General features: G+C 37.6%; 1 protein-coding gene across 2 annotated transcripts in view; it reads left to right on the top strand.

Moving 5' to 3' along the window:
• Positions 1-12,329, top strand: part of GOLGA5 (golgin A5) — a 31,182-nt gene that overhangs the window by 3,369 nt on the left and 15,484 nt on the right. For both annotated transcript variants that reach the window (XM_075926684.2, XM_075926685.2), the window contains 6 exons: positions 3,299-3,520; positions 4,889-5,108; positions 5,991-6,114; positions 7,277-7,480; positions 8,521-8,691; positions 9,778-9,906. In XM_075926684.2, coding sequence (XP_075782799.2) covers positions 3,299-3,520; positions 4,889-5,108; positions 5,991-6,114; positions 7,277-7,480; positions 8,521-8,691; positions 9,778-9,906 — 1,070 coding nt within the window. The remainder of the gene's footprint in view (positions 1-3,298; positions 3,521-4,888; positions 5,109-5,990; positions 6,115-7,276; positions 7,481-8,520; positions 8,692-9,777; positions 9,907-12,329) is intronic.

Raw genomic sequence — 12,329 nt, 5'->3', positions numbered from 1 at the left:
CCCCTCCACCTCCCAATACCCTACCTCGAGTAGTTGCGAACTGCCTGGCTGGTAGACACACTCACGCAGCGTGAGCACATCTACCAGCCAGGCAGTTTGCAGCTACAGACTGATACACCTAATTATAATAAAACTTGCCTAATTAGAAAATACCGGACATTTTGTCTGGTATTTTCTCAATTTGTTTCCCAGACAGAGCCCTCAAACTGGACAGTCCGGTACAAAACTGGACACCTGGCAACCTTACCCCTCCTTGCACCCTAGCCAGATACCCTACCCCCAATCTGCTCCTGCCTCCTGCAGTGCCCGTGCGGCACCAGGTCCCTGAAGCCCTGGCCCAGGCTGGGCAGAGGATGCAGCCGGGTGAATCACTGAACATTTATTCATTTTTAATTATTTTTTTATATGCGTTTATATTTTTGGGCTGCAAAAACTGTACTGGAAAATAACCAGGTTCCAATTAAAGTAAAAAGTTTGGGAAACCCTGATCTAGCCAGCTTTCTATCCATCCTACTGTCCATTTATCCAATCCATATTCCCTGAACTTGCTGGCAAGAATATTGTGGGTGACTGTATCAAAAGCTTTGCTAAAGCTGGCACTGGGGGCTTTGGGAGGACCAGAAACAACTTATTTGAATATTCATCATTTGCTTAATGAATATGCAAATATGTTACCGGTCCTCCAAAAGCTCATGAATGGATTTACTGGTCCCCGTGTCAAAATGTTTGGGAAACCCTGCCTTAGAGCTAACCCCAGCTCTTCTGTTGATTCAAGACTCTTGGAGTAACCTTACCTATCTTCTTCCATTTCTCCATATGTATAATAGGAATAGTACATGCACTGCCTCATGAGTTATGTTAATTGATATCAGTATAGTTAATTGAATATTTAAAGTACTGTATGTGCATTTAATAAATATTGTAATGAAGTTGTTAAAGACTTAAAACCTATAAAGGGAGGGTTAATAACTTGGATATGCTTCTATTTAGAGTTCTTATGACTCTTTTAATGTTTAATCACAGCAAACTTAATATGTATTAATTGTAGATTTGTCACATAGAACTCTGATTATATTTATGAAATGTGGTGGGGTTTTTTTTTTTGTTTTGTTTTTTTGTCCAGTATAGCATCTTGAGTTTGCCAATCATTGGTCTTTTTAGTTAGTATGTCTCTTAGTGCACTGATATAAAAGAGAGCTAGGCACTAGCTTTAAATACATTTATATCTGCACACCTAATTTTACAGTTACTATATTCAAATTTATTTCAGTCATAAAACATACGTTTTATAACTTTTGTGCGAGCTAGTTAGCCCATTCCTATTTTATATTTGTGCATATTATAATTATTGGCATAAATCAAATGGTATTATCTCACAGTTCATTTATACAGTCTTCACATTACCAGATACTAACAGGAAGGGTATAATACTTAGAACATTTTAAGTCTAGGTCAGATGATTCGAGAGGTATTGGACAAATCTTGATTGGATTTATGGTGCTTCTTTCTTGGTGTGTCAGTATTTAGAATTAATGGCCCACCCCATCTCCCTAGGGCACTGTGTGATGTGGACTGTTGAAGGTGGAGCAGGCTTTGTTGGTGAGCACAAGGTGAAGTAAAGAGTGCGGTGACAGTTGAAAACACTAGATTCAAATGGACACCCTTTCCTTGTATTGATTTCAGTCTGCATTCACTGATTTTTTTTTTTTTATCCGGTTATCCATTGTGGATACACTGAATGTGAAATACAATTAACACCTGTAGATCAGGTGGGTTTTTTTTTTACACTCCCTGCATGTCACACTATTTCATATTGACTCCAATGCAAAGTTTTAAAGATAAGGCCCTGAAATGTACACTCATTTGTGTCAAAAATGTTAAAGACTTCAGTAACCCCATACTAAAAATCCAAATCCCAGTCTGTTTTTTTTCTGGTGACCTGTGCAGATGATGGTTGACTGTTGTTTTAGATTACAGTATTCGATTAAAATAGGTGCCTGCTGTATAAAATAGAATTGATGCTTAAAATCCCAGAATTGTGGGAACTATATGCAATTAGGATTTCTAGATTTATGAACTTTTGAAGGAATGTTATCACAGAATCTGAATAGTATTGCAAAGCCTCTGGAATTATGATATGAGGCAAGATTAAAGGAATATTCCACAGCCTACTGTAGTGCTTCAAACCATTGTAACTTCCAGTGTTCTTATAGTAAACATTTATATGGTGAAAAGTGCCTCCGCTTTTCCCCAAAATATTTTGTAATTAAATAATTTGAGGCCAGCTGATTAATAAGCAAGCTGGTGAGGTGATGGGTATAATTGAAGTAATCTTAATAGGCTATGTTATACAGCAGGGCTACTGAACACACACAGCCCACGGGATGCATTCAGCCTGCGTCCTGTTGGTTTGCAGCCTGTGGTACAGTTTGGATTTACGTGGGGCTCAACACACGGCCTGCGGGTGGGAACCAAGATAAAGTAGTCAATATAATGGTCTTCTGTTGATATGTGTTTTAGTAGTTAAATTCCTAGACTGTCATTGCTCATTAAAAGTGCAGTCAGAAGTGTGGAAATTGGATATTATATTGCATTTTATTAATATCAGCAGAACTGACTTAAATGGGGCCTGTGTGTTGTGTAGTCTTGCCTTAATCTTTGTATTTATGCTCATCAGTGTGAAAAGTTATTTGCATATATATTTACATGTATATACAGCCACACTTAAGTTGCAGCCCTCGGCATGTACTGTGATTATCACTGTGGCCCCTGGGGCTTCCAAAGTTGAGTAGCCCTGTTATATAAAGTGAATAAACTGCACCCAGCTATGTGTTTGGGGTAGATTTTTTTTTTTTAAGGCTTGCCACTGATAATATAATACATAAGAATTGAAACTGAGTAGCTCGTACATGACATTAGATGGAAAAAATTACTTTGGAAATATGTTCAAGTGTGTAAGTCTTTAGAAGTTGAACCCCTTGCCAGCGTGAACATAGTCATTTATATTTAAAAAATAACTTTATTTTCCCACCCTTAATATGATCTTTTTGTTAAACCTTTTGCTAAATATGACATCTGTGGCTATTCTCGTTGCACTTTACAAACCATCTGCATTATAGATGTACTAGAATATGGCACTATTTAGGTCTACTTTTTGTGAGTAGCCATTAAATAATTCACTTCAGTGGTGAAATGTCAACTTATATATATAAAATATGGATGTGTAATTGTATGGTTACTCACAATAAGTAGACCAGCAAACAAATATACTTGATTTAACTTGGATCTCTTTGTACAGAAACTCGTGACAACTCTGATTCTGGATTGGGTACAGAAGTAGATGTAACAAAAGGTTCATCACTAAATACAGCAACTAATCCCAACCTATCAGCTAATGAGGATTGCAAATCACACGAACTGTCCAATCTTCGTCTGGAGAATCAACTGCTACGGAATGAGGTTCAGTCTTTAAATCAAGAAATGGCTTCATTAATTCAGAGATCCAAAGAAACACAGGAAGGTAGTCTAGTTTGGAAGCTTATATTTCAAAATATTAACTGGCTTTGAGATTCCAATTCAAATAGAAGACTAGTGCTGCCTTTCCATTTGTGACTTGTGTTCAAATTCAAGCACTTCTAGTTAAATCTGTAGATGTAGCTTGTTCAGTATTATATTCCTTTGGATATTCAGGAATTGCTAAGCTGGAGGGAATGATAAGTATATTTGAGCTGTCCATGCTAAGCTCATTAAATCCCAATGCTTTTAGGACAAAGATGTTCTCATATGGTGGGTAACAGGGGCTTCACTGAAACCATCTGGAGCAAAAAATATTTACTTCAGATAGTTGGAAGGGATAGTCATTCAACAACAAAATAGTAATGTGACAATGTAATGTAAACGCTATGAATGTGAAAGGTTAACTGGTCAATGAGTTATTCAGCAGGTGATGCTTACCAGTTTCAGTTAACCATTAACCAGTGGGGGCTGGAGCAACTCCCTGCCATGGGCAGGGGGTTCCTCCAGCGATTGGGGGGGGGGGGGAGTGGAGGCCACCAGAGACCAGCTGCTCGGGTGTCCCTTTTAAATGGTTAACATTTAACTGGTTAACCAATTACATGGGATTTTACATCCCTAGTAATAGTGATGTTGAAAGGGACACAATCAAGTTTATTATACCTAAAAACTTAGAATGAGTAAAAACAAGATTTCGGAAAGGCCAGTGCTATTAGAAGTGTTTACATGTTCTAAAAAATATCTGTGACCATTTTGGGTACCTGCAATATTTGTAACCCAAACATGTATATGCAAATGTGTAAGACCCAGAAAGTGAAATCTCCGTCTAAAAAATAATAAAAATGTCAAATTGCCTAGACTATATGATCTGATCTATGCCTAAGTTAACTGACATGCAAAAACTAATTAAAAAGCCAATTCAATTTGTAATATTGTTTAATCAAAGCCAGTAATATCACAGGTCAGGGAAGTCTTTTTTAAATAGTACTTCATATGAATTTTGACCAAATAGTTTTAACTTTTACACAAATATAGTGTTCAATTTAAAAACAAAGTACAAACTCAAAAGATGTCATTTTAACACTGAATCATTGATTCTAGTAGTTATGCCTATGTACGTTTATTTTGTTTCAATAGTTTAAATTAAAATGAGTCAACTCTAGTGTCTTTTAAAGTGAGCTCTCACCTTTTTCAGTGTTATATAAGCTCAACTGGTTGAATTTAATTTTTTTTCCTTGTATGGATTGTGGCACAAGTGACATTGTAACCACATGGCATCTAATACTTTTTATTCCCCCGTCCCCAAGACAGTAGATTCGATTGTATGTATGCATATATAAATATCCTTTTTTTTTTTTTTTTTTTTATTTTGTAGAACTAAAGAATGCCAGAGCCAGGGTAGACAAATGGAATGTTGACCATTCAAAGAGTGACAGGGTGGTTCGAGAACTTCAAGCTCGGGTTGATGATCTTACAGAAGCTGTTTCTGCCAAGGATTCCCAGCTGGCTGTGCTGAAAGTGCGGTTGCAAGAAGCCGATGAGCTATTGAGTACTCGGACAGAAGCTCTGGATGCACTACAGAGTGAAAAATCAAGGTACTTTAAAACCCATTCCAAATAGTAGTACAGTAAACTTCCGATAATCCAACACCTTTGGAACCCAGGGGGTGCCAGATTATTGGATATGCCGGAGTATCAGGAGGTACTCCAGAAGGGGCGCTATGAAGGATTGGGGGGAGGAGGTGGCGGGGGAAGCCCTGCGCAGCTGCCAGCAACAGGCCAGCTGGGGCTGCAAGTGGCAGCGGTGACATGGGGAAGCAGTGGCCAACCTGGCAGCACCCCAGATGCTCTGCCCCCGGCTTCCCCAAGTCCGCCTCTTGTCAGTTTCAGCAGCAGCGGAGTTGGGGAAGCCCGGGGCAGAGCAGCTGGGGTGCTTCTGGGTTGGTCCTGCAGCGCTGCTCAGGTGAGGGGCGGCGCTGCGGGACCAACCTGGCAGCATCCCAGCTCCTGCCCCACAGCTTCCCCAATTCGGCCGCTGCTGAAACTGACAAGCGGTAGACTTGGGGAAATGGCGGGCAGAGCAGCTGGGGTGCTGCCCGGTTGGTCCCATAGCACTGCCCCTCACCCCCCTGCTCCAATTGTCTGGATGGCCGGAGCACTTTCAAGTTCCAGTTGGTGCCGGACTATCAGGGATGCCAGACAATTGGAGTCTTACTGTATGTAGGTTGCTCTTGATGAGCTGTACATTTTATTCTTACTATTCTATCTACTTTCTCAACGAATGTTTAAAAAATATATATTTGTAGAATTATTTTCTGCATTAGAAAAGAAAAACATTGCCAAGTGGAAACCAGGTGTACCACCTAGTTGGTGCTGTCTGAAATAAAATAGTTTGGAAGGATTACCTTACTGTTTCTAACTTGACAGCATAGTGTATATACACTTCATTTTCAATGACTTTCTGTAATACTCTTTTAGAATAATACAAGACCAACACGAAGGGAGCAGCCTACAGAACCAAGCCCTTCAAACTCTGCAAGAGAGGCTACGTGAGGCAGACTCCACACTGAAGCGTGAACAAGAAAGTTACAAACAGATGCAGGTTAGAAGTGAAAATGGAGGTAGATTGTGAGACTGCTTTTGGGTTCCTGAAATTCTGAGGTGCTAAGTGCCCTCAATTCCTGTTGACTTTGCCTGTAGTGGCCCTTTGATGAAATCTGTGTCCATTGTACACTAATTAATTTATTTAGCCCTTTGAAATTTTATTTTCAAGATTCAGTGGTGAAACTGTCCAGAAATTGACCACTTTTATTATACAGGTTGAACCTCTCTAATCCAGCATCCCAGGGACCTGGCTGGTGCTGAACCAGAGAATTTGTTGAACCACAGGAGATCAATGTTGTATAGCAATGTTACCAACACTGCTTCTGCTTACAGGGCTCTTACAGGACTGGTGTCTATAAACAAACTTTATGGGACTGCAGGAAACTTTACTAACTAAAATCATGCTAACTTTACTAATTTTACTAACTAAAATCATGCCAGATCACGCATGTTGCCAGACCATATAGTGCACAGCTAGAGAGCTTTAACCTGTAGTTTTGTTTTTAGTAGAATTTTAGTGTTTCAGTATAAAGCTCATTTAAATAGATTTGCAAACTCATGCTAATAATAGATTACCAAACTAGATCACTCAACTAGCTTTAGTCTTGTTTACTTTCCATAGTTCATACTTTTTGCTTATTACTTAATTACACTTAATTTGGACAATGGAATCCATTAATTCATTGTTTTCAAATAGAGTGAACATCAAAAACATACTATAGCAATAAGATATTAAATTCTCTTTGCTTCCCCAAAATATTGTAATGTTCATTAAATATTTCAGTAACGTCCACAAATATTTCTGTTAATATTTTAATTTATTTTTCAAAATCAAAATTAGGGTTCTAAACCCCAAGTGGTCTTTTCAAGGGGAAATTTGCTCATCTTTTCAGTCATAGAGTTTAAATAATAGGATGAATTACTTTTTACTGAGTAAAGAAAACACCTGTTGTTTGGTGACTTAGATATATCTGCTTTCTAGGATTTAGCATTCCATTTGAATTTAGTGTGTGTTTTGTCTGAGTAAAAAGTATTGATGATGATTTTAACCTGGAGGAAGTGGACTCTGTCTTGCTTCTTATGTAATTAGCAAAAAAAAAGACCTTTTGAAAGTTAACTGAAAGTTGGATTGTATTAATTGTTTGTTTTGTCACTAATAGAATGAGTTTGCAGCTCGCCTTGGTAAAATGGAAGTTGAGCAGCAGAACTTGGCAGAAGCAGTTACTGCAGCAGAACGAAAATATGTGGATGAAAAGAGAAGGGTGGAAGAGCTTCAGCAGCAAGTCAAAGTAACTAAAACCAACTTTGAGTCGGTTAAACAGGAATTGGTGGACTACAAAAACAAAGCTACTCGTATACTTCAAGTAAGCATGCAGTTCCCTACTGAGTATAAATGAGAGGAAATCCAGGTTAATCATAAAAGAAAACCATGCAGAAACATTGATACATTTTATTTTAAAATGGAATGGAACTATGAAGCATCATATTTAATTTTGTTCAATTTATGTTCACTATATGGCTATATCTAGACTGCAAGCCTCTTTCGAAAAAGAGCATCTAGACTACAACCAGTACTTTTTTTGAAAAAGCAGCTTGCTTTCTCAAGAGAGCACCCAGGCAGTTTGGATGCTCTCTTTTGAAAAAGCAGTTTGCATTACATAGCGCCTTCTTTTTGAAAGAGCACTTTCGAAAAAAGGCGTTCTTCCTCATAAAACGAGGTTTTCTGCAGTCAAAAAAAACTGCCGCTTTCTTTCGATTTACTTTCAAAAGAATGTGGCAGCAGTCTAGACTCAGGAGAAGTTTTTTTGAAAAACAGTCACTTAAAAAAAAAAAAAAAAAAAAAAAAAAAAAAACCCCTGTAGTCTAGACACACCCTATGTGATCAGTTATATACACTGGACTCTATAATATACTGCTAATAATATAAAATGGTGCAGTAGATCTTAAAATACGGGATGATAGAATTATATTTAGAAGAATCCCATGTGCCTGAAGACTGAGTTATCTTTGACCGAAAGCCTGTAATATAATCTCTGTTAATGAACCATTGTGCTGTTGTGGAGCCACACTAAAGTCAGTGGATTCTATGCAGGTGTCAGAGTTCATCTACATGGATCAAATTGCAGGTTCAGTGAGTGAGTGTGTGTGTGTGTGTGTGTGTGTGTGTGTGTGTGTGTGTGTGTATGAGAGAGAGACTGACTGACACACTATCTGATGTAATATTTATAAAAAATGTTAGATATGGTTTTAATTTTAGTTTCATGCCTAAAATTGTAGAGCCAAATCTTGCCAAGAGATGTTAGTATGGAATTCATATTATAGTTGAGAGTGAAACATATGTATTTAAGCAAAGAATTCAGTAGTTTGCATCTTTATTAATACAAAAGCACTTTTAATCTTTCAGTCTAAAGAAAAGTTGATAAACAGCCTAAAAGAAGGCTCTGGTATTGAAGGACTAGATAGTCTTACTGCAAGTACCATGGAACTGGAAGAACTGAGACATGAGAGAGACATACAGAAGGAGGAGATACAGAAATTAATGGGGCAGATACAGCAGCTGAGAACTGAGCTCCAGGTAGATACATTTATACACAGCCTTTGTAGCTAACTACATAAGTATGTGGGATTGCAGTGTCTTTCATACTGCTTGTATTGTTACTACTATAATTGTATTAGACACCTTATTGTGATTGGAATAGCTATTATGCTAATTTTAACATTTATTTATTAGGGTGATTTCTCAAGGGTGAGAAATGGTTTGTCATTGATACTTCAGTTTCTCTCCAGTCTCCTTGACCGTTCCAGTTCCTAGGCTGTCTGAGAGCATAAGTGTTGCCCTTCCTGCTGTCTGTCTGCCCTGCATCCCAGTCCCACATTGAAAGGTGGTGTTTTAGCCCAAACGACTTTCATCAATATTTCTTTGGAGAATGAAGGATATGCCTTTTTGGTCTTTTAAGCTTGTTGAAGTCCATGGAAATTGTAGTGTCTGGGCAGCCACTGTTGTTTTGGTTGGCTCCAAAGACAATGTGGAGGGAGAGGTGTGGGTCACATGCCTTCCCAGATTGCTGGGAAGGATGGGCCCCTTCCCTGCAGAGCATTTAAGTAAGGAAGCTGCCCTGAGCAGGGAGAAACGTGGACAAGAGCAGGACAACAGCCTGCAGCTGCTCTGAGTTGCTTCTGCTTTAATTCTGCCAGAAGACACAGAGAAACAGATGGGACCTGCACAGAATATCTGTAGCTTTTCAGAAGGGGGTGTGCTGTCAGGCACCGAGGACGTGACTCGAGTTATTCCACGGTTGTGTCCCTCATTAACAGGCAAGGGTTGTCTGTGGTCAGCCCTTCTCACCAGGTAGACCTGTACTTCATGGCAGAGAGATGTCAACCTGAGGACAGTACAAGAAAGGAGGCAGTCAGTTTGAGGTACCTAGAAAGAAAACACAAACAAATACACATATGAATATGAAGTAATATTTTTTTAATGTGTGTATTTGGTAATTTATTCAGGCTAAGGTTCATTTTTCTTGAGAGCATTGATGCACAAAAAAGAGAGCTAAATCCAACCTTTAAGATCCACTCTGCAGGAGTAGTGTTTGGTATTACTACAGGGCTAGGTCTGTGGCTTGATGTTATTGGAATGATAACATTTCTATTCTTTTTTTAGGATACGGAGGCTCAACAAGTAAGCGAAGCCGAGTCAGCAAAAGAACAACTTCAAGATCTCCAAGAGCAGATAGCAACCCACAAAATGGCCAAACAAGAAGTGGAGGCTGAACTGGAACGGCAAAAACAGGTAATAAGTTATTGAGAGTTGAGATGTTGTTTTAGGCCATATACAACAATTGCTTTAAAAAGCATTTTGGCTTAAAAGTTGCCAGAGTTACTATGGAGTCAAAGGAGAATGCGTCTATAAAGTTTAAAGAGAAATTGACAGCCATTTTTTCATGCATCAATTGTATTTGAAGAAATTTGGTTTTTAATTTAATAACATGGATGATTTGTGTTGTGGTCTGGGTTGTTGTGGGCCCAATGATTTCAATAGGAGTTATTTGCCATTGATTTAAATAGGTACAGAATTGAGTACTGTGTGTCCTGCAGTTTGATCTGTGCAGCTCTTTCTTCAGCTCTGGTGATTAGGGACTGGAGGTTTGTAGAGTTAATTTCAAAATAGCGTTGTCTACACAGCACTTATTTCAAAATAAATTGCTATTCCGAAATGTCCTTTATTCCTCATGGAATGAGGTTTACAGGGACGTCAGAATAGCGAGCCCGTTATATTTTGAAATAACAGGTGCTCTCAAAAGATGCAGAATAGCTATTTAACTCTGCAGTGTAGACCTAGCACAAGAGTTATGTCATTCCCCAGCTTTTAAATGCTTGAATTTTGTAAATGATGTGATAGGATTATGCAATTGCATTGTTACTTAATTGTTTTTCAAATACAAATATTTGTATTTGAAAGATTTATATAATATATATGTCATTTATATAGTCTAAAATTGAAGATACTTTGGATAGACTAGTGGAAGAGACTTGGATATACGGGATTAAAATACTTCTGGGTAGACTGGTGGATAGAGACATCTATTGGTATAATGAGATAATCCATCAACAAATTAACTTTTTTCCTATCTATTTTTTGCTAATATTTAAATATATTCCTACTTGCATATAAGTGTGTTCGGTAAGAAGAAGTGATGATAGAATGTCAAAGGTATATCAGAACATTACCCATCACAACAGTGAAGGTTGGAGGCTGTCAGTACTCTGAGAAGTTAAAACATTCCTGTTGTCGTCTTCTGACTTCACTTGAAGTTTTGCCAGAGTGTTGCTGGGCTGGTTCCATATTGTGTTTTTTAAAATGAATTTGATTGAGCAATGTTGCTCAGTTTATTCCATTGTTATGAATACATGTATTATGTTAAGCCTTCACTGCCTAATCAACAGGGATTCTATAAAACTGTTTGTAATGGAAAAACTCTTAATTTGCATTTTTTACAGAAATCTTTAGTTTCATGTTTTGTAAAAAAAAAAAATGTATGCAGTAGAACCCTGTATATCCAAATCTGTTGTTTGGCTTTCCATGTTAATCAAACCACAAGCCACCCAGGGGCTGACAGCAATGGGGCTTGGATGGTCAGCCTCTGGGTGGCTGGTGGTTCGAATATGGAAAATGGAAATATGAATATCCCAGATAAAGTAGGTTGGAATAAACAGGGTTCTATTGTATATAAATAACACATAGATTTCAGCTGTTATATGTATTGTAACTAGGGTGTTTCAGTCACAGAAAAATGTGGATCTTTATAGTTTATTGAAGAATTTTGGTGGTATTGTGGAAAATCTAGGTACTCTGCTACTCAGTTACCTTCTTTCCTTCAGCTGTTTTTGTAAATATGAATTAAGGTTATATAGTTTAGCATTGTTAATTAAATTTGGAAATAAACTAGCAATGATTCTAAATCATTACTCGAGTGTAGATTCCTATTCAAGAAGTCCTTCTAGACTTGCTTTGCTGTCAAGTTGAGTAACATTGATCTGATGGAGGCTAGTCTTTATTCTTCATACCAGTCTCTTCGAAGGGGGTAGATATTGTGAATGTAAATGGTAAAATTCTTAATGATATGTTTAAAATTTTTGTTCTGCACAGTCAGAATACACATTCTGTGACTTTTCTATAGATATGCATATTGATGTGTTTAAAATAACTAACAGAAGTTACAGGATTTACCTTCAGAATCTACAACTTATGTGCATTTGTTGTATTTCTTGGAATTGCAGAGGAAGGTTTATAAAACAAAATTTGACAATCCCAGATCCTTTTGGTGAACATTTGAATTACAAATCTAGAGGAAAAATAAGACACATTTCAGAAAAGAATAATGCAGGTGTAATTCTCAAAATTATCAAGTACAAGAGAACTAAGCACAATTTTGAATCTGCCTTCTTCAAATTTCAGAAGCTGTCATTTCAAACTTTTGTAGCCTGGTTTGGGAAATCCAACAGATTTGTATGCAGGAACCCTAGATGATCCAGGAGTTCCCCACTTATAGCTGTCTGTAAATGTATGTAAAAACAAAATAGCTTAAATTTTATAGAATGTAGTTGAAATGACAGCATAGATAAATAGTGTCTTTTTGTATGAGAGAGTTTGTGTACTATCTGTTTGCTCCTTTCATATTGCCAGTGAGATGGTTTAAACATTATCTAAAGAAA

Source organism: Pelodiscus sinensis, chromosome 5 (genome assembly GCF_052426305.1).
Source record: "Pelodiscus sinensis isolate ZL-2025 chromosome 5, ASM5242630v1, whole genome shotgun sequence".
Taxonomy (NCBI): Eukaryota; Metazoa; Chordata; order Testudines; family Trionychidae; genus Pelodiscus; species Pelodiscus sinensis.
Note: the sequence above shows the minus strand (reverse complement) of the source record. Positions and strands in the feature narration are given on the sequence as shown.